Source organism: Ceratina calcarata, unplaced genomic scaffold, assembly GCF_001652005.2.
Source record: "Ceratina calcarata isolate Rehan_Ccalc_2016 unplaced genomic scaffold, ASM165200v1 scaffold48.2, whole genome shotgun sequence".
NCBI lineage: Eukaryota > Metazoa > Arthropoda > Insecta > Hymenoptera > Apidae > Ceratina > Ceratina calcarata.
In genome coordinates, this window is record NW_017172225.1 from 1,228,306 (window position 1) to 1,250,553 (window position 22,248).

The 22,248-nt window shown below is 45.2% G+C and overlaps 2 protein-coding genes across 9 annotated transcripts; both read right to left on the reverse strand.

Moving 5' to 3' along the window:
- Nucleotides 1–3,666: 3,666 nt before the first annotated feature.
- Nucleotides 3,667–13,302, reverse strand: LOC108627862 (uncharacterized). Of its 7 annotated transcripts, XM_018029411.2 has the most exons (17): nt 11,266–13,302; nt 11,011–11,106; nt 10,772–10,951; nt 10,425–10,634; nt 10,092–10,336; nt 9,828–10,017; nt 9,458–9,653; nt 7,677–7,771; nt 7,526–7,549; nt 7,229–7,273; nt 7,031–7,097; nt 6,394–6,561; nt 5,908–6,052; nt 5,720–5,827; nt 5,462–5,614; nt 5,173–5,205; nt 3,667–4,908 (listed from the first exon to the last, which is right to left on the reverse strand). In XM_018029411.2, the coding sequence occupies exons 1-16, from the start codon at nt 11,992–11,994 to the stop codon at nt 5,178–5,180; spliced, it is 2,679 nt and encodes an 892-aa protein (XP_017884900.1). In that variant the 5' UTR covers nt 11,995–13,302; the 3' UTR covers nt 3,667–4,908; nt 5,173–5,177. The 7 variants fall into 7 exon arrangements, with proteins under 7 accessions (XP_017884900.1, XP_026671755.1, XP_017884899.1 ...); XM_026815954.1 differs by lacking the exon at nt 5,173–5,205 and having other exon boundaries at nt 9,509–9,653; XM_018029410.2 differs by lacking the exon at nt 5,173–5,205 and having other exon boundaries at nt 5,908–6,034.
- A 914-nt stretch (nt 13,303–14,216) lies between these two features.
- On the reverse strand, nt 14,217–22,226 carry ena (ENAH actin regulator enabled). 2 transcript variants are annotated; one of them, XM_026815956.1, is made up of 9 exons: nt 21,981–22,226; nt 20,054–20,375; nt 19,815–19,936; nt 19,682–19,743; nt 18,877–19,601; nt 18,412–18,810; nt 18,150–18,338; nt 17,816–18,065; nt 14,217–17,728 (listed from the first exon to the last, which is right to left on the reverse strand). In XM_026815956.1, exons 1-9 carry the CDS (start codon nt 21,983–21,985, stop codon nt 17,700–17,702), a joined length of 2,103 nt encoding a protein of 700 aa, XP_026671757.1. In that variant the 5' UTR covers nt 21,986–22,226; the 3' UTR covers nt 14,217–17,699. The 2 variants fall into 2 exon arrangements, with proteins under 2 accessions (XP_026671757.1, XP_017884974.1); XM_018029485.2 differs by having other exon boundaries at nt 18,412–19,601.
- Nucleotides 22,227–22,248: the final 22 nt, after the last annotated feature.

Genomic DNA, 22,248 nt, shown 5'->3' on the forward strand with positions numbered 1-22,248 from the left:
AGGAATAATACAATATAGCAAATTATTTACCTATAAATTCTGACTAATACAGAATTAATTTTAAATGTATTTCATGGAATAATTTTAATGAAAACGTTGTTTAAACTTGTGAATCATTTTATAAACCAGGCTTTCATTAATTTCTGAAATATAAGAAATCTGAAAAGAAAGCATCACTTTATATTGTTTATTCATGTTCTTAGAACGTCACACATGATTAGACGTATTGCAATGTGTTTTAAAACTTCTGAACAGGGACGTACATTCGGTCGTGCACATTCTGAGATAGATTGTAATTACCGGTTGTTAAGAATACTTTTAAAACATATCACGATCCATGAATTATGGTAACGCGTTCCTCTCGTTCGACGCGACCGCTCGAGTCTCTGTTCTTTGATCCTGTTACAAGTACCGTGTGTGTTGCACCGTGGCGTGTGTCGAAAGAGAAACGGAAGAACTTCGACCTCGCCCGAGTTCCGCGCGGGTACGAAATCTGAGACGAGCGGCCACAGCGAATCGATTCGAGCGTTAAAGAGAAAAATTTCTTCCATCGATTAAAAATTGTCGTCGAAAGTTCTCATTCCAACAGAAATGTATACGCGATCTTCCAGTGCCTTGTAAATATCAACCGTGTGGTTGCATGGTACGTCTCGAGATAATTGGCACACGATGATCAAACGAAAAAGTAACACAAGTAAAAATGGAGCCTACTGAGTATCTTAACGAATTCGTATATTCGCGTATGCGCAATGGTTCTCGCGGCAAAACGTGAGCGGACGACGCGAGAATGAAAGAGAATACAAAAGTAAAACGTTGATTCTCAGGACTGAATGTTTTATATCATTAAGTATTACCTATGTCGATATTAATCGTAGTTTACGTTTCAAATAAACGTTTTTCATTCAAACCATAGACTGTCTCAACTTTTTTGCACCCGAAACGATAGTCGTACATTTTCATCCACATTTTTATCAAGTCGTAGCTTCGGACAGCATTGCGGCCAGCTGGATACGCTGAAACGGTTTCGCAGCGGCAACTAGAGATCGGAAGTGTCAAATGGTATTATGGTATTAAACGAATAATGCGTTTAAAAATTATATTGTATAAAGGACCCGAGGTCGTTCCGTGTGCGATGTGTCCAGGTTTCGTGCACCGGAATACGCGGAAAAGACGTGGAAACGTGGAAGGACGTCCCTGGTTCGTTTATAGCTACGGCCATGATAGAATCAACGAATGACCCACTTGGAGGGGTTTGCACCCCGTGACGTCACGTCGACGACGCCATTCATGACCCTTTTCTTTGACCCAGATCGGCGATAGTGTTGTCCCTACGAAATGCCATAGTTCATTCAAGAACCGCGACCACCGGAACCGATACCTACGCCGGAACTGCCACGGGTGACATGTTCCAGCGCTTTCAATGCGCGGATTATCGGTTCTCACGAGGTTCCTATTCAATTCTTGTTTCCCTCGCTTATCGCTCGTCTCGCGGAGACGAGTGCCGGGGTTACGACAGATTATAAAGGAATCACTGTCCTATCGTCGGCTTATTGGCTCTCGCAAAGTTTCTTCTGTTCACTTTTTATCTCGGCTTCTTCCCGTTGTGTCCAGAACCGTCAAGTATAAACCGTAGATTCGCGGTGCATTTATAGAAGTGCTCACGCTCCATTTGAGCCCCTCGAGCCTTATCTACGTTCCTTCTTCTCTCTACCGTTGGCACATTCTACTACGCTGTGCTGTGCGCTCGAATAACGATGAGAAATTCACTTCTTTGGACGTACGGCCAAATCCGGCCTCGATTGGTCGTTATACGCCCTAAAATGTTTCATGTTGTACAGAAATCCACGAACTATTCATAGACGTTGAATGGCAGGGTTACAATAAAGGTGAGACCGTAGGAAGCTATTCTAGCCATGGGGCGACGATCGCCGGGCTCGTCTCTTTTTCCTGATCCGTTTGCCCCAGTTTTCCTTTCAATCTAGTGACGTCATCGACGTCATTGAGAAGGCCGTCGGCAGCGTGTCCTAATTCCGAGAGCCTGCGATTGAATAAACCCTACTTCGCAACTTGTCTGCAGTTTGCCGCACGGCATGCGTCGCGTTTCGTACGCAGTCGTCGCCGCATCCTGCGTACTACATGCCATGTGCATGCAGCCTGGCAGAACCGTTTATCAATTGCACGGTCGCACGTATCGATTTTGATATTGCTTGAAGCAACGATCCATCGTACAATTTTAAGACGTCGTATTCTCTATTTCAGTTTATACATCCTTGATCTGATAAAGTGTATTCGTAGAGTCTCTGACGATTTCCGCTTGGAAATAGGTTTGTTAAAATTGTTTCAAGTAGCGGCTCGTCACCCTCGTTGCGGCACTTTAAGGATGTATTGGCTATATAGTCAATACCAAAAGTTTATATACCATAGAAAAACGCATTTCCTATAGTTAAAAATAGTGTATTCCTCTTCTAATTTCGATATTTAATCAGTTAAGTATGATTATTTGGCATTTTATTGATGTTAACAAAATTCGACCATCCCAGCGTCGAAACGGCGAACTCTTGGAAAAAAATTTCGTTTTTGGCCAATAACTCCCAAACCGTTGGATATACGCAAAAATTGGATATGACCTTTCTTGTAGAGGATGACGAGATCTATAATTTCCGTATAAAAATTTTTTGCTAGCGTCAATAGTTTCCGAGTTATTACCGAAAAACGAAAAAACAGTTTTTTGCAAATAACTCATTAACTATTGACGCTAGCGAAAACTTTTTATACAGAAATTGTAGATCTCGTCGTCCTCTACAAAATGGTCCTATAAATTTCCCCCGTAGGTCCATCCGTTTGGGAGTTATGGGCAAAAAACGAAAATTTCGCGAAATCTGAAGGGGTACCTCATGGAAAAATGTCAGAAAAATCGAAAATTTTTTTTTGCGGAATTTCGACAAATACTTCGAATATAAGTTGTAGGTGATACTATTACCTATGAAAAATGTGCAATCACTATAATTTTAGCTTTTTAATAGTAATAGGAATCTATAATAACATATTCAACATGCCAGTATTGTTTAAGTATATCCTTAATCCATGCGTCAAAGAAACAAAGCATATCGGACATAAATGCTGCTAATCAATCGTAACAAGGACAATCGAAAATCCGGCTGCACCACCCCATTCACCCGACGAGAGCGTACGAACGACCGGGTCGTTGCACCTTTGCCAATGACGTCGGATATTACGTCACGTCGTCATGGCTACGATCCCATTCTCCGTCACCCTGATCAAAATTGGGGCTACGACCTCGAATCGGGTCGGCGTTGTTTCGCTCCCGACCCGAATTTAGGCGACCATCCCCCCGACTCGACTTTTCACTTACCTCTGCGGATCCCAGGCTTTGATCTCGTTTGTTTGTCGAACGCTTGTCGCCAACTTTGCTTGAAATGAGGAATTTCATCCCTCGAGATCTTTCAAGTACGGTGTAGGATTTTTTAAATTCCATCACGACAGTTAATAATAATGCGACCGCGAATCTTGCGAATTTATAGAAAAATTTGTGCATTAAGTGGAGAAGATTATACTTTAACGGTAAGATTATTATTTAATCGATCCGTCACGAAAGTCTTGATCGACAAAAGGGAAGGTAGGTGGGTAAATGAAATTGTAACTGTGTAAAATCATAATGTAACCATTTTATTTCTTTCAACGTAACACAGTATTATTATCATTATCATCATCGTTACAATCGTGTCTCCATCGTTGTTTCATATTCTATCAGCGGTAGCCTCGGCTACCGTAACAATGAACCGTCAACAACAACAATAATAATAATAATATCAATATTAGCGATGATCGCCATGATCATCGTCAATTATATAATAATCAGAATTAATAATAGTATTTATCAGCCGGCATTGTGTATCGATGCCCATTTTCATTACGCACGATAAATAGGCACAAGTGTGCGTGTCGAAGCGTTTGATTTTTTGATTTCATCGAACTCGTCGCTGAGCGATCGAAAATATTGTCAAAAGAGAGTGTTATATACATATAATATAATATATTTTTTCCACGGGATAAAGATAAAACTGTTTCAAAGATCACGACGAACTTTCGTATTCTAGAGGCACTATCATTCACGTATTTCGTTTCTCACCGGTGTGTAGCTTTAAATTATCCCCAGAGCCGCGGATTTTCATACAGAATAAAACATTTAAAAAAATCGATTTCAGATAGGAATTTCCCTGTGTTCGCTGACGCTCGTATTCTCCTGGTGCTCAAAATTTTTGTGGAAAATCCGCGGCCTACTTATTCCTAAATGAAAAATTTCTCGTGTGTTCCTAAGAGAACGAGCAAGAGAAACGAACGAAAGAAGGAGATCTACGATATCTAGAAAATCTGAAGTTGCTTTCAGCGTAAAAACTTTCATTAGACGTTCCACAGGGAATCGAGATAAATCAGAATAAATAGTACAGCATAAATATATAATAGTCGACAAGATTTGCTCCTTGTCTTCTCCTCCGTTTCGTTTGCTACGTTTCGTTTCGTTCGTGTTCATATTCTCGTTCGTGTTCGTTTTGTTGAAAATAATTTAACGGCATATGCACGGATAGCAGAACGGTGCGCTGTCGCGTTCAAAAGCGCTTCGTGCTCGATAGTATATGGCGTATAGTTTGCGAGCAACGAGACTGATCGTTCCCGGAAAGAATCGTTAATTCTTTGTTGAAAAGGTCAATCGAGTTACTCTGTTATTGCATTTGTGCGACTACGTACGAAGCGGTTTGAACGTCAATTGATTGAGAGAATTGATCGTTCGTTAAGGACGATCCATGGCTCGTTTGATTGAGTCCAGAACTTGGCTAGCAGAGACGGCTGGTCGATCTTCGTTGAGGCGGTGGAGCTCTGATACACGTCCTAAAATATTTCAAGTAATCAAAACGAAATCTTATGTAATCTCGAATCCATTTACAACGTGTCATCAAATAATAATAATTATATCTCAGACTGGCAGCTCGATCACTCATTAGCGAATTCTACAGACATTAGTATTTACAAACACTGAAACTGATAGAAAACTGGTTACTGAAATAGTAATTATCATTCGTTTCTCATGCGTGTCTACGTGTTACGACAGAGCGAGGCCTTTAACATTCAATGAGTTCTTCGTCGGGAACTTACCCATCCTATTCACTGAGTACTGGCAGTAGAGACCTTACGCGAATCGAATTAAAAAAAACAGAATTAGCTCATCGTTTCGCGGACAATTATCCTTCGGATCCCAGATTGAGTTTCAACAGATTATACAGGGTGTTCCAGAAAAAGTGTTAGAGTCGAAAAGGGGTGATTCTGGAGGTGTTTGCATTTTGGCAAAAGAAATTGTCGTTGAGAAACACTTACAGAATCACCTCTCTTCGGCTCTAACACTTTCTCTGGGACACCCTGTATGTATAGTAGTTTGCACACTTACAGTTCGATGCTCTGGATGGTAGACGAGGGACACGTGGTGTCGACTTTGACGTGACAGTGCTTATGACACTTCATCTGGCAGTCTCTGCACTCGTACCCCTGCTTGCCCAATCTCCGGGCTAACGTTCGCTTGCATACCTCGCACACGGTACCTCTGAAAAAGACCGAGATCTTTGAACCTTGCGAAACAATTTCGTCAGTTACAAAAAATAGATTTTATGTAAAATCCGCGATTTAATTATTATTAAGAGAAACTTACCCTGGTATGTGTTTCGCAATGAACGTATGGTCGTTGAATATATGAAGCTTCGTCCCTTTCTTCCTCCACTTGCTCTTCTGCGCTAACGACAGCGGCACTAGGTAATGCCTGAAAACGGCAAAGGTCGTCGCGTTAAGTCTGAATCTCAATTACGATTTAGTGTGACGAAAAGTGTGTCGGTTCTTTACTTTCTGATACCGTTCTCGAACGTCTCGAGAATCAAGGTGGAGGCCTCGTTAACGTAAGTTCTGGTCGACGCTCCGCTAATACCGGACGCCTCGCTCAAACTCGACCGCCTCGAATGTTCTTCCCTTCCTGGTATCGATAAACGAGCTATAAAATTCAAGCGAAACGGTCGTTTGCACTTGGTTAAAGTGTTAGTCAGCATTATTGGCATTAGGGACCCGGTTGGCGTTTATGATTCTGGCATACGTTTAGGCTTAGTTTTTAATTTATGAAGAAGCTCTGATGGTTCTATTGTCGTTGCACATTGCGTCATCGCTAGTACTCACCAGCATCGCGTGTCGCACGGAGATTCGTGAGCAAAACAAACAACACCAATTTTACACGCCAACGCTACTTAACAAGTACTAAACTCTATTTTCCGAGACTCTGGGTCTCGACAAACGGTAACGCGGCTAATAATTTACGGATGCATCCGTGAATAAACGTACCCGAGCCGGGGTCGCGCGCCCTGTCCGCAGATATGGATCTCGAGTGTGGATCCTCGTGATTCGCGTCACCCTCCGGACCCACCGACCTGCTCCTCGTCTTCGATCTGCTCAGTCGTTTCTTTATCGTCCCGAAAAAGTCTCGTCGTTTTCTCCGCGTCCTCCCTCGCTCTAAAACATACGTACGGACATAGTTACGTCGTGTCATAAGCAATCTTCTAGTGTACGTATTATACAGGGTGAATCATGAATCGTCAGCAGTTATTAGTTATTAGCAGTACGATCGAAAATGTTTTCATCAAATAGCTTTTACGTGATTATAGCAAAATTTGTGTCAACTCGTTCCTTTTATGATTTTTCAAGATCACCTACAATTTTTTGCAAATACACCTATAATTTTTTTACGCTTATCTGTTACAGTATTTCAAGACGAATTCGGTAAGTGTCGTAACTTTTACGTTAATTTAAGTGTATTCTCAAAAAATTGAAGGTGATCATGAGAAATCATGAAAAAAGAGAGTTGACAAAAAAATTGCTATACTCACGTGGTTATATATTCGTGATTCACCCTGTATGTTAATAATACATATGATATATGTATTATCAATCGTGAAAGAGAAATCATGCGAGAGGGTGGTACCTTCGGAATTGGACGAATTTGGCGTGCTTTCTGGTCCCGATGTCGCGCTAGTGTCTTTCGCCCCATGCTGAAACGAACGAAGGAACGTTTATACACAGATAGTTAATGTCACAGACTTTTTGGAAAGGTCTCATCGCTGAGAATCAGTGACTTGGAGAACGATTTGTTAAGAGACATTAGTGCAAAGTAGGTAATTACCTCCGGCGAGATCTCCTGCCAGTTCCCGCTCTCCGTGATGGCGACCTGCAGAATTAGTAAACCACACGCCACTCACAATTAATTAGTGTTCTAAGAAAAAAAAGCCGAGGGGGCACGTCGTGAAACGAACGGGTCTCGAAGGGATCGTGACGACAATTTTTATCGCTTGAAACAATTAAGATCGTCTATTAGTGCAGATCCATTAACGCGTGCGATACGAGCGGTGAAATTAGGATTGCAGCCACGTAACACCAAGGATCGGGTCGATGACGAGGGGGAGGCGACACGACGGCTTACCTTGACCACCTGCCGCTCCGGCTGCTGCAAAAGAAAATGCACAACAAAAAAAACGTGGATAATAGTCGACCTGGAGTTAGTAAACGAGAAAAATTGCACGGGTTCTCCGGTAATAAAGTCGCATTGAAACTCGCGATTCGTTTATGCGTACCCTTTGTTGACTGTGAACGATCAGAGTCCCTTTGTTCCCGTTGCTTTGACCAGTCCTGTAGGGTGAGTCCACCACGTTCCCGTTCGTTAAGTAATCTGTGAATCACCGTTTCGAATATTCAGCTAGACCGGACCAACAGATTTACAACTTTCTATGCCCGTCAAGCATCCGTCATTCCGGTTAGCAGAAGATTTTTCGCTTGGCAATGCGTTCGCGATTATGTAATAATGTAGCGCTGCTCGATTTGCCAGAGTCTGGTAGCCGAAATAACTCGGACTGATTTCATACTACAGAAACGTCAACCCTTTCTTTTCTGTCCACTCCCGTAACTCCGTTGTTACTTTTACATTTATATGGAAATCTGTGTCGCTTGCAAAAGAAAGGGTCAAGGCTCGCGTTAAATGGAAGAATAATGACAGGAGTCAGAGAGCTCTACGCGTTTAACATACTCCATGCGACCTACGTGTTGGGAAAGTAGAACCCGGTACCGAGAAGTGCAGGCACGCGTTCGAAAGGGAAAGTTCTCACAGACTTGACACACGAACTGAACTACGTAATATTCTAGCGTGAAAACAGGATGTGTCATGTTCACTAATCTCTATAGAACACTGGACAGTGGACGCGTACCAATGATAATGGCCCCAATTGAAATACTGAACTCCGACCCTTACGCGTTTCTTTCGTAAACTTCAAATATCATGAGATTAACGCTAATGCTAATTAGACATTCTTATTTCACGCACATGATCTTTAACCGATTGACCAATCCTGATGGTGGGAAGTTGAGATCGGGAATCACTCCCTTTCAGATCAGATCGAACGATCGTACACGATGATAGATACGCGAAGAAAGAGATTACCGATTGTTAGTTTCAGTATTACTGGATTCTGAGGAGAAGATACATTTATCGATGCAAGGATATTGAATGTTTGATTGACAGCTCTCATATTTCGTAGAGGAAGTCACGATGAAAAAAATCGCTTTTGATTCATCCCGATATCTCAATCCGTTCCGGAGACACAGACTTCCAAAGTTTAGGCGCAGCGTTTGGCACAGAGACCTAGTTTTGAGTCTCAGCGGGGAGTCTAGACCTATTCGGGGAGATTAGGGTAGGTCCGGTGCGAGAAGGACGAGAATAGTGGCGCAGAAAAAAATTGTCATTGTCTTCACACGACGATATCTCCGGAATAGGAAATCAGATCGAGATGAATCAAACGGTATTTTAAACAGGAGACTTTCCCGCTTCGAGTACGCAAAGCTTCGCTCATTCACTATTATTTATTGCAAAATTAAAGACGTATATTTTTTTCTGCTCGATCTTTTGTGCCGGTGTAACGGGATCCGATCTCTCCTGATCTCGAGAGCGATGATGTATAGTGACGGCAAAGTGTGTATATGAGGTGCCTCGTCTCTCGAGCAAGCGAAGCCCAGAACCGCAAATGTGTATTAGTAAAATATCGACGTACAAGTGTACGAAAGTGCATATTCGAAATGAACTATTTAATTATCGATGCTTCTGACAGACTACGCGAGCATTTCAATTGGGACCATTTCCTTAACGAGCCAATCGTGCTGATCCAGTATCAAGCGTTCGGTAGAGATAAGTGTTCGTGTTAAGAAAGAAGACCGTAGATCACACGCGGCTAAAATCTGAAGGGGGTGGTACGATTTAGTGAACAGGAGTACGTACTAATTCTATGATGGTGTGGCATACGTTCTACGTTTTCTCACACTGGGTGAACGCAACACCGTTTCAGAATAAGTAATTATTGGTAATTACCCCCATCGGATTGATCAACGGTAGAGTCGTACAAGATAAGTGTGCTGTTACCATTGTTGTAATTTAGACTATTGTCGCTGATCAGGTTTGTCGGGGTGTAGGTACGGGGAGTCGGTGACACCGGTTTTAACGTCTCCTTCACCTTGTAAGGTTTGCTCCCGATCTGAGGCACCTCCGCGCCCTCGATGAACAGAAACTGAGAAAAGAGATAGAGAAGAGAGAGGAAAGAGAGAAGGAGATAGAATTCACAAGCGAAAAGGACAATAATAATCTTTTGACCCCTTAATGCATCAGATAAAACTTCAATTTTTACCAACTGACTTTTTGTTTAACGCTGGGGATTAAGTATGCTTCGTCTCATTCTGCTTACCTCGACCGTTAAGGTTCCGGTGATGTCTTCTTCTTCGTACGGCCGATTTTGAAGAGGTATAATTTGCCTTTGACTAGGATTCGCTAGAAGTTCATCGATCCCCACAATTCCTAAGCCTAAGAATCGTTGGGACTTGTTCACTCGATCATAAATTTCTAACAGTACCTCCGATGTGTTCCGATTTACATCGCTGAAAGTTAAAAACACGTTTTTGACGAACATTACATTCGATAAAAAGAAAATGCCACGTTTCATTTCACTTACAATAAGAACGCCTCGTCCCAAAGCGGATTTCGAGTGTCCTTTTTGGTCGATGTTTGATTCTTTTGAGATGGCTCGTCCAGCTCGACGACACAGTACGGTTCCATGGCGCCTTGCTCGCCTCCTAATTCTGTTGCTTTGACGACTTTGACGAGCAATCGTCTGTCACCGGGGACGTACTGCGTGGGCGTCGGTGTTTGCCTTTGAAGCCATTGCCGCGAGGCTTGCAACGAGCCGCTCGATGTCGTCTACAATTCGGTTTGACACGATTAACCCGGCGAAGCTACGGAACACTGATCCTATCATTCTTCACAAAGGGGTTGAAATTTTATTTACCATATTGTCGTAGTGCGTGGGTATCGAGAAGCTGGGTTGAGTGGAGATCGGTTCCCTCCATAATCGCGGACAGTTGGGATATTGAAATAAATTCAGATGAACGTTCGTCCCCCTTAACGCGCCTATTACGATTTCCGTTACGACTTCCTGCAACTGGCTCTCGTCCAGATCTTTCTTTATTGTACCAACTTGGGCCAACGATACTTTGACCTAACGAAATCGAAAGCGTCAACATAGATAGGAACGGTTCAAGGAACTTTGTACCATTGACTCTTAACGATTGATTCCAAATAATTGTCTGTCATTATGACGAGTAGATTTTTGAAAGGATTCGGAATTGTACGTACATCCGGCCAGCCGTCGCATTTCAGGTCCAGGAGGAGCTTCTCGGTGATGCAAATGACGTTTAATCGCGCGCGGAACCGGTTCACGTTTACTCGATAGTGGCTCACTTCCAGTTTATCGGATTTCCGGCGGGAAGCCTTCAGCTGTAACGCCGGCGTGGCTTCACAATCGCACGTGATCGTCTGGAACACAACAAACCTAGTAAATCTCGTCTCTCGTGGATCGTATTCGAGATACGTACCACGTCGTCTTTAGAGTCGCACTCGCAAAAGATGTTCGACAAATTCGGTGGATGCGTTTCGGGTAGAACCCTGACGAACTCAACTCCGACTCCGTGCTGCGAACAAACTTGTGTTAATCCTTCTCTCGCGGATCGCTCATTCGGCGAAAAGTGTTTCGTGCGTGCCACTTTCGGTCTTAAATCGTAAATTGTTCAACTCTCGATGGTGCGTGTCATCCCCATAATTACACGTGACTTAAGAAATTGAGTTCTCACCTCGTTCACGGAGTTAGCCGTGAATTGATTGAGAGACGCGACCCAGACGGCCAGCAATTCATCGAGAATCGCCGGATCCGAGTAAAGCCAAACGATGACCTCGTTCACCCAGCGGACGGCTTCCGGATCGGCGCCGGTCGCGGTAGGCAGATGCAAGCTCTTGGTGCTCCGCGCGGGGCTGATCAAGCTTCCAGAGGTTTTTCTCGCGGTGAGCCGTTTGCGCACGGGGGGCGTAGGTGGCACGTAGGACGACGGAGAGGTACCGGAAGCTGGTCCGGCGGTGGTACCGCCGGACGGGTGATTGACAGCCGCAAGCGAACCGGAACCGGCACCGCCACCACCTGCCCCCGAAGGCGATGCCGATGCGATTTTTTGCTTCCCAGTCGAGGCTAACTTGCCGCCACTACCGCTACCACCTCCACCACTACCGGTACCACCACCACCAGCACCGACACCGACGCTATCACCGTGAACGATATGGCCGTCCTTGGCGGTAGTTATTGTCCCAGGGGTGAGCTCGTTCAGAACGAAACGATTGTATACGTATTTGCCGACGCACAGAACCACCAAGCCGAACAACATCCAGCCGAATATCAGCATCGATAACGTATCCATGGTCGTGTCACCAGCCGAGTCGAAACTGCATATCAGATCGTCCACCCGCTCGGCCAAGTCGGCCATATTGCCCCATCGTTCGTCCAACCAAGTCCAATTGGATTCCAAAAACATTCTTTTCTATTTTCACCCGCTAGCGACCAGCGCCCCACTACCGAAACGGTGTTCGCCACACGGTTTATTATTAGACCGCGCGTAGACCCTGGGCCCCCAGGACTACGGCACTGGTGCTCACGATTTTCTCTCAACGGTCTCGCTTCCCCTGGTTCATCACGCGGCAACAGTCTCTCCTCGCGGTACCGGAAGCTCTGCTGTATCCCCGAGATGCCCAAGTCTCGACGCGACGGCCACGCGTCATTGACAGCGGCGCGACGACGATCGCGAGGGTGGCCGCGATCGGTTACCACCGAGTCTGGCGAACACGTTCGATTTCATCGCCGTCTCCGGACGCGACGACCAGTGATCAATGTCGGTCAATGAACGGGCACGGATCTTGTCGAGTATACACGCACACGGAATCTCCTCTCGGTTAGATCATCGCGCTAAATAGCTTGCCGATTAGCCTTTGCGAGCAACCTTCGACCAGCACGTGTAAACTGCGCCTTCGCGAATAATAATTGGCTGTGAGATAAAGCATGAAATATTTATCGTCCGTTCCGTTTTTTCTTTCTCGCTCGAAACGCGGTTACCATCGTCCGTGACTCGTGCATCGCGTCATGTCCAATTTCAGGTATTCGTCATACTGTTCGAATCTTCCCAGACTTTTTAATTCATCTGACGATTACTCCGACTCAGCTCGTGCTGGCCTTTCGCTGACGCGAGCTCGTTTCTGAGGTACTCGAGCGGATCTTATCGCCGCTGGCCTCTACGACCGACTCACGAATTAAGTAAGCGGCGAGTCACGATCATCCCACAGCAGGCTAGATGTAATCAGAGTTTAATCACTTCTCATGCCGTTGTTTTCTGTCGAAGCCGGCGCGTGTTCGTTCACATGGGCCGCCTTCGCCGCCCCCGCGCTTCGCTCGCTTCGATGTTATCGGTTCCCTTGGCACGATGGTAACGCGTATTCTTGCATTTAGTTACTCCCTACCACGTCACGTCGACGAAGAGTCACACTGCGTCTTCCGTTTGGCTCCAGTCGCAACGCGTGGTTGTACAGTGAATCGCGTAGCGCAAGCGCGTCCACAATTTGCCGCATTTACCTTACTTTCGTTTCTTTCGTTTCCTTTCCGAGTCACCCGTGCCACGCGACCACCAGGGTCGGTTGACCCCGTTTTTCCCCGGCCGTAGCTGGTCTTACACGTTTGATCGGTTCGCGCGTCGACGGAGATCTCTGGTCGCGCGCGGCCCAGGTGCCGGTGACGAGCGGGAACCACGCGATCGGAGACGCTTCGGCACGGCGAACGGTCACGTTCCTACTAAGTACTTAGCTGCCCGATCCAGACGCTCGTCGCGTTCTCTCTCCCTCTCGATACTCCCCGCGCGTTATCGATCCGCGAAACACCCATGGGTCGCACCCACGCGGCTAACGATACGAACGTTCGCTCTCAACGAGATTCCTAAGAAAGTGTTGACAGAACTTAGAAGCCATCGACTTCTATTTGCTCATGATCGTCCGCTCAACAACTCGTATTGCGTTAAGAATTAAGTGATCGATTTTTATAAGTTGCTGCAAAGAAGATAAGTGATGATGTATTTCAATTTGTACAGTCGACACGTACTACTCGCACGTTGAAGTGCGTTCGATTTATTTATTGAATTTGAATGAAGTTTTTTAAGCGAAAATCATGAAACTAGACAAGAGCGCGCAATACGCGTAGGAAACATAGTCGTGAGCAGAAATCGTGAGCCGTGACCGCGATCGGCCGCGGTATCCTGCTGCTAGCTAGCTGGTAGCGCTACTCGAATGCGTCATTCATTCTTCCCATCCTCGTAGGAACGTTCCTTCGTAGGAACCCCTAACTACCACCAGCCCCTCGTGTTCTATCTTCCGTCTTTCTTGCGTGCACGCCAGATCTCCTCGGTGTGCCGTTTTTCGTTATATGTTACGGATGCGTGACGCATCGTTGCCGCGGCAGTAAACCATCGAAAATCGCGGACGAGTTTACGATTTTACGATCGGCGCAGTCGTGGAGCCGGGAGCAAAGTAAATGGAGTTCTGACTTGACAGATAGGGGATTCACGGTTCGTAGGAATTGGGTCACTATCGTACTCGCAAAATGACGCGATGCGTCTATAAATAACTCGAAAAGCAAGTATGCATCGAGGCGAGGCGAACAGATTTTTTTCTGCTCCAGTTTATAAACTAAGGATGAGAAAATATAATAGGGACTGAATTTCGGGCGTATATCTTTTATTTCGTCATTCATTTACATACAAATATTTTCAAGAATCCGAAGGAACTTCGGCATGCCTTTTTAAATTAAACGCTGCTAATCGTATTTCGTACAAACTTCAATCGCGGTCGCTTAAAACTAATAAAATACGCTACGCGGCCTCGTCGAGTTCTTCCCTCTTCAGTTTAGGATTCCGTCGTTGTAATCCAGAGTTGGGCGAACAGCGTATACAACGGCAGGGGAATTATTGATATTGACCGGATTCCCGTCAATGAGATTTCGGTTCCAATTCGTGTGCCCAACTCTGTCGCAGTTTTACGAAGGGGCGATTATCGACGTTCTCTCCTAGCTACATTTTTATTGCTAGGGATGCGGCCGTTCCACTGAATGCAGTAGGAACGGTCGCTAGATCATCTTCAGTTCGCATCGAAGTTGCTGTATTCATGCTCATTAAATGCTCTTGATTGCCACGTGTCATGTTATTAGATTTACATATAAACAACGACAGGAAACGGCGACGAGACTCGACGATTAGTCAAAAAAGTCATGAAAATCTTAAAGAGGAATCGTTGTCTTTGGACAGAGAAAGGATAAATCTGTGACCATGGAAGAGGGTTGATCGGAAAAGGAGAAAGGCTCAGATTCGATTTCTCGTTGCCGCTGCGTCGCATGATACAATATAAAATACCGTTTCACGCATTAATTTCTTTTTATATCATATGTGTATTTGTTTGCTGCTGATACAATAATTATAATACACACTGTTTATAATGGCCCTGGACACGGTATTACCTCTCTCTCTTGATTTTCATCGACGTGTCGCGAAAATCGTAGCTCTCAATTTTTTTTTTTTCATTTTTTTTGCGCTTCTTAAATAATTTCAATCGTAACAAACACTCTTTTTATGCTCGCGCTTTATCATATTAAAATTATCCATGTATGATATATGTATATATAAATATACATATGTTAAATATAATATAAATGCTTCTAATACTAGTTCGCTTCTCCTCGATTAGCAGTAATCGTACCCCGCTGCGATTCACCTTCTCCCAAGAAGCGTGCCGCGCCCACTCTTCTCTCTCTCCTCACGTCACATACCGTCATCGAACATTCGCGTTCGTGAACAGACACGCATTCATTCACGCAGCAATCATCCATGCACACGTGCAATCTCATACCTGCTCTCCACCTGCTCGTCGAACATCTTTGAAAGATACATAGTCTTTGCATCTTCGAACGAGAGAGCCTTCGTCGGGGATCGTTGTTCTTTTAAAAAAACGACGCAACGCGATCGTGTACAACTGTTACATTACATTTTTTTTAGTTTTGTTTGTTCATTGAAAAAGTAGTTCGTAGAAACGGAAAGCATTTTCGGGTGAACGTAGAAAACTTGAAAAATTGTACAATCGTCAAACAGCGGAATGTGTTCAAAAATGTAAAATGCATCGAACGGCAAAGAAACAATTTTGCCGGAACACGGTCTGTTACTTATCGTTACGGTAGAGTATCATTTTATTCAGTTCGGTAGGTTATTGCTCGGCGCCGTACGAACATACAGGGTGAACCAGTACGAAGCGTCGCTTCAAATTGTCGTTTACTAATTCATTTCGCTATAGAGCCTTGGAAGATGAATATATTATATACATCGATAAGCGCTATCTTAAAATTTCTGTTAATCGAATCAATAAATAATTGTTTACTTCAAATGCTCCTTAGTGATTCGCCCTGTATGTACGTTATAGTACGATCGATCGTTTTCTCGAAATTCAACGAGGGATTCATCATCTTTGTCACAGAAAATTGTACAAACATCGACGATCGATCGGAATTTGAACGGAAACCTTAACACGGATAATTTTCTTGAAAGAATAATACTTGTGCGGATATGTGCGATAGGATGGACAAACATATCGAGAAAAAGAACCGTCTTAAATAGATAAACTAATCCCACGGTGTGATATTGACAGTGTCAATCAATTTTATCGTTAGTTTTCTTAGACGACTAGAAAGAGTTGAGATTAAAAATTTAGTATTAATACTTAAACGTTACGCCATTGCGCTTTTAATTAGTGCATTAATTTAGTGCTCAGTCTGCCGCAAGTCCGTTTCGTAAAAAAAGAGGAAGAGAAAAGAAAAAAAGGATGATGTAGTTATGAATTTCTCATCGTGCATCATTCAGACTTCGTATAATATTTTATAGATCGTAAATCGAATGGCCTTGATATCGCTGTATGATTAAGACATATCGTTCGAAAACGCTGCGAGGAATGGGCACGACTATCGTCTTTTTCTTTTCCGTCTTTCTCTCGCTACACCTCTCGCACTCTCTTCGCCTCCTTATTATTTTTCGTATTTTTGGTAAATGCAATGATGCCAATAAAGCCGGTGCAGATCAGCGCATTATACGGCTATATTATAAATACATAGAATATATATGAACTGCAACGTTGATCTTCTCATTTCTTTTATTGAGAATCGTACGATGGACGATAAAAAAATATAAGAACGGAGAGTAGTATACAGTATCGGTAGCAAACACGATCGCCTTCTTTCATACATCGAATTTTGAGATTATTAGCGATCAATGATGCGTCAATGTAAAATTCTTGGAGTTCGTTCAGTAAATGTGTGTGTCATCGATCGATAACCCATTTTATCAAATCTCTGATAATCGATCGATCGAGTCTATTCTAATCTCTGCTTTTACGATACCGAAACTGACTGACTTTGACTTGGAATTGGAATGTATATCGATCTGTGAGCATAACAGTGATATCTGTACACGGAAATGGTGGTATGTACTGCTGAAAACCAGCCAGGGATTCGATGTTGATAAAAACATGACGCGCGTTCCGAAGGGAGGAAAAGCGATAAGTAGCCGCACCATGATCGCGGAAGAAAGATTGAATTTTCGTGTAGTAACGCGCCTTAGACTAGAGGAATCTCTTTTGTTCATTTTCATGTGTATATATAAATTCCGTGATATTTACATAGATTGAAACGCAAGTGTTTTCCGTTGTGCGTGGGATCAGCATTACGTTGCGTCAAGCTAGGTTTGCTCGATTCGATATACGGATAATACTTATCGGGATCAGGGAGCACGGTATTCGTGGTCGATTAACGGAGCAGAAATTGTACGATACCACCGAATATTAATACGCATCCAAATGCGTGGGTGACCCGAAATGTGTCGCGCATCGAATTGGCAGCATCTTTGTTATCCAAATTCATCGTGTCGTTTACCGTTCGTCTCGGTAAACGACAGAATGGGTACGGTTCACTTAAAAAGCTAGATTAGATATAACGTACTTACACACAAACATGTCTGATATACATGGGGTATAACTGCATTCCATTTTCATTTCGCAAATGTTTAGTAAAAAAAGTCATGTACGCGACTTGTCGATGATCGTTTCGGTTGATCTACACGGTGGTAGAATATTCGTTTCTCACTTCAGACTCTGGTCCATCGTCGCATCTTTATCTTCTAATCAGTTCTGCTCTGACAGCTGGAAGCATGACAAAAAAAGGCACGCTTGAGTAAATCTCTCTCTGGAATTTTTATCTCCATCGAACGCGATCTTAAATATCCTTACCATCCACGATTTCCTGTTTCATCTTTTGAAACTCTTTGCGCACTTCCTTAATGATCTCGGCCTTGAACGCTTCCATCTCTTGAGCAGTGAGGATAGCCCCGTCGTTGACTCCATTCACTTTGAGCAGAGTATCCTCGGAAGCAGAACCAAACCTCTTGCGAACCGATTTGGGCGACTCGGCACCGTTCGAAAATTTATTGTTCGAGTTGTTCTTGTCCCATGATTTCTTATCGGGTGAACTGTCAGGCTCCTGTTAAAAAAATAGTAAATGGCAATTACAAAATTGATATTTTAAAGACTTGTGGGCACGAAACAAGGATCAAGGAGGACGCACCTGTGGTTGCTCGGGTTGTTTCTTCTCGACAGCCGCTCGTCTACGAGCCAAAGTTTTAGCCATCTCGTCCATCATGGAAGCAATACCGCCGCCCCCGCCCCTGCCCAGCGTACCGTAATTTCCGCTGTTCCCAGCGCTTCCACTGCTACTGGTGCTGGAACCACTGTTTTCCACTTGTTGTTGTGCCGCCTAAAAAGGACATCGCGAATTAAACAAAGCGAATATAAGTAGAAGCGAAAGATCGAAAATTATCGAGACGAACCTGTTGCTTCTTTTTAAGACGAGTCGCTTGAATCGCAGCAGCCAAGGAATTGGAATCTGGTGCCGGTTCGTTGTTGGCTACGGAACTGACCGACCCAGTGGAACCGGAGCCGGAAAGAGGATTCAAGCCGGTAGCGTTAACCTTAGGAGCAGGTGGAGGCGGAGGCGGAGGTGGCGCGGGACCGGTCAACGGCCCCATGGGTGGTGGTTGAGGACCGGCACTGCCGACAGGAGCATAGATATTAGGATTAACCGGGGGTACGGGACCGCTGCCAGCACCACCCCCGCTGGCACCGCCGGCGGCGCTGCTATATTGATTCACCGCGTTCGACGGCGTTCCGTACGGATTCGTGGCGCTTGATACCGCTTGCATCTGACCGGGCCCGTACTGTGCCTGTGCCTGAGACACAACGCCGTACTGAGACTGATTCGGTTGGCCGATACCGACGTTTATACCGACACCTACCCCGTATTGGCTCGTCGTCGCTGCCCCGCTGCTGGCGTACTGCCCGATGGAATTGCTACTTCCGTACTGACTACCGCCAGCATTAGCGCCCGGTTGCCCGCCGGGATACGCGCTGCTAACTTGCCCGTTGTTGCCGTAGAAGTTGTTCTGATTCCCGGAAGCATACTGACACGGACTCTGACCGACCACGCCGGTGCTCGCGTACTGACCGTTGGTCGGTGCTCCTCCGTACTGGTTCCCCTGATTGCTGGCGTAGATCGATTGCGCTTGAGACTGACCGGGTAGATTCGACTGGGACGATGGGGACTGCGCGTACTGATTCATCATCATCGGCGGCGGCACCGGTGCGTTAAAGTTCATCATCGCCGGTGGACACGGGGGGGCCATGGGAGGTTGAGGAGGCGGCACCGGAGGTACGTTCGACATTTGTCCCACACCGGACCCCATGCTTCCAGTTACCTGCTGCTGCATCGACTGCATCACGGATTGCTGAGGCTGTGGAGCGGGTGGCGCCGAAGAAGTTCTATGGTGACCGGATTGCGGCTGCTGTTGAAGCGGTTGTTGTGGTTGCTGTTGTGGTTGCGGTGGTGGCGCTGGAGGCTGTGGCTGCTGCTGCTGCACGGACTGTTGAGTAGGTTGCTGTTGCTGTTGTGAAGGAGGCTGCTGCTGCTGCTGCTGCGAGGCGACGGGACAACTCGGCGAAATTGCATTCGGACTATTTGTTGCTGCAAGGAGAAAGTCGTTTCTACATCTTCCTCTGGCTTTACACGCTCAGATTAAATAAGTAGATTAAACTAGATTGTACCTTGACTCTGTTGAGACATTCTGCGCTCTTGAATTATTGCTACATCCTCCCTGGTCATCGTTCTAGATAGAAAATATCGTTCAGTATCGTTTTATAACGTAAACACGATTGGGAAAGTAAAAAGAAGGCGAACCTGTATCCCATGTCTTCGTCGTATTGAGCATTGGTCGGTTGCTGTTGTTGAAAAACGGGTTGCTGCTGCGTGGCAGAGGCGGGCGCAAGACTTCTCGATATGTTGCTTCCATTGCTCAACACCTACGTTAAATATCGGATATTTACCGAACGGGCATCAAGATTTATTATAGTTGAACGCATCAGGGATGCGGCTTATAATTTAGCGTTCAGCCGATGTTCCTTTCGACTCTGACTCACATCGAGCGCTTGCAGCATCGCTTTGGCAAATGCGTCCGCGTCATCCTTACTGGAGAAGTTCAGACCGTATACTTGCTTGTTATCTCGCCACTGATGAAACGTGGCAGTAGCCTGATTGTATTTCAGTCCCTTGAGAATCGCGCAATTAATGACGATCTCGTGATCCTGCAGCTTTCTTCCGACCACACGAAACGTATTGTTCACCTGATGGTGATACAACTGGACCTTGGATAGTCCCGAAGAGCTGCCGCTCGGTACCCACTTTTTATTAACATCATCGTACACCATTACCGACGCGCGAGCGGACGATATGCTCACTTCGCTGAAACACAAAGAAGGCCACGCTAACGTCCGCTCTGTATACTCCCGTGCAAGACGTATTCGCACTGAAAGAAAACGAGCCAAAGAAATGCTACCACGATCGATACGTTTCCGGAAGGACCTGCTGCGATCGACGCGAGTGCGAGTATCGCATCATCTTCGAGGCTTCTCACGCATACGAGCTCTTCAAACCGAAGACTCGGGTTCTGTACAAAACGTTACGCTCGGTGTCACTTTCACCGCTTTAAAACAGCGCTCGCAGAACGAGAACAGAACGAAACGGAATATGAAAAGATACTGCCACTTCCTCCTTCGGTCGGCGTACCATCACACAAACCGGAGTTGCAAGAGATAACAGCCGGGTATCCGCGACACGTGTTCCTTTCGAATCTGACCGTGGCGCGTTACACCATCGATTCGAGGAGCGTTATTTTTTAAGGGAAGGAAGAATCTACTATGCGTGGAGTCGCCTCTCGAAATCTCTCGTAACACCGGAGACGATGCTATTCTTTCGCGTTGTTTTTGTGTAAGAGGTAGAACAGAGGTTCGGCGTCACGATCATGTTACGGTGTAACCCTTTTAAAACGAGACTCCCTTTCTTCTTGCCCTTAACACTTCCTCTCTCGCTCTCTCGCTGCTCTTTAAAACAACAGACGCTATTCGAGTTCGATCGAGTCGGGGATCGAAATTTCATTTCGCGCGATCGTCCGTCATAGTGTTAGATAAAATTTAAGTTCCGGTTACCTGAACACGCGATATGAATCACAATGTGACTCACGGCAATGAAAATGTTATCGAACGGAATTCATTGATAACTGTTTTCTACGAAGTTATATACGTAGTAAGTTTTGAATGAATCAGTTCATAGACTTGCGATATCTATTATTGATACTAGTTTTGACAGAAAGGGTTATCGTATAAAGGCAACACGACCCGTCAAAGATTTTTATTCGCGGGAGAAACTATAAAATACGCGCGTGCGTGTCGTCGATCTCTCGTCTAACATAAACAAATGCGTTCAGCGAAATTTTCGTGCAACGTCGTTCCCGGCCGTGTGCGTGTACACGCGTGCCCGGGTCCGGTTTTAGATAAGGATAATCCTAAAGAATGTGTGCAAGGAGCGTTGCCCCGACGTAAAAGGGACGAGCGAAGGTATAGGATGAAGTTCCGTTCGCGTTCACGGTACACAAAGGCGTCGAGAAGCAAGATTTGGAAGTGCATTCGGAGATGCCTTCCGGTGAATGACACCGAAAAAGTTGCGACGGTCGCGTGAAAAGAATATGCGAACACCGGATACGCGACCGGGAAGGGTGGAAGCAATGACAGTTTCGGAAATATTCGGTAAAAACCATCGCGAGGCCCTACCCCGGACTTAAGGGTCGGGATCCTCTCGAGATGTTCGAAACGCCGACGAAACGATGCTGGACGGACAACGATTTACGTCGAAAAGTAGAGTAACGAGAAATGCTGAGTCGTCGAACGTAGCTAGAACCGTAAACAATGGTCGTCAGAATAAAAAGTAATCGTGCTCTCGTGCCTGTGTATCACTGAACTCGAGACGGACCCTCTCTTTCGTTCGATGCTATATCGTATACGTGGAACTTACTTCATGTTTGTTTGACTCGGAAGCGTATGCTATGCCTTCATGCAAGCCGTATTCCTGCTTCTGCACAGTATATCACCGATCCCATGAAAACACGCGAGATTCGGGCAGGATTTGCGGTAGTTCGACATAAATAACGTACGGCACTAACACCACCCCGACACCCTACCTATGCACATCTGTCCGGCCATATTGCCCGACTCCAGGCTCGTACTCCTACCACCTTCGTCGTCTCGGTGCACGCGTTTTATCTAGAGGGTGTACTCGAATT

What these genes read in the sequence shown, in the direction of transcription:
- LOC108627862 (XM_018029409.2), bottom strand. Translation starts at nt 11,994, where the DNA reads ATGTTTTTGGAATCCAATTGGACTTGGTTGGACGAACGATGGGGCAAT. An exon ending in CGGCTAACTCCGTGAACGAG is followed by an intron (nt 11,107 to 11,265) that starts GTGAGAACTCAA and finishes GTTTGTTCGCAG; the next exon opens with CACGGAGTCGGAGTTGAGTT. An exon ending in ATTGCGAAACACATACCAGG is followed by an intron (nt 5,615 to 5,719) that starts GTAAGTTTCTCT and finishes GGTCTTTTTCAG; the next exon opens with AGGTACCGTGTGCGAGGTAT.
- ena (XM_018029485.2), bottom strand. An exon ending in GACGAAGACATGGGATACAG is followed by an intron (nt 19,744 to 19,814) that starts GTTCGCCTTCTT and finishes TTTTCTATCTAG; the next exon opens with AACGATGACCAGGGAGGATG. An exon ending in GAAACAGGAAATCGTGGATG is followed by an intron (nt 17,729 to 17,815) that starts GTAAGGATATTT and finishes TCATGCTTCCAG; the next exon opens with CTGTCAGAGCAGAACTGATT.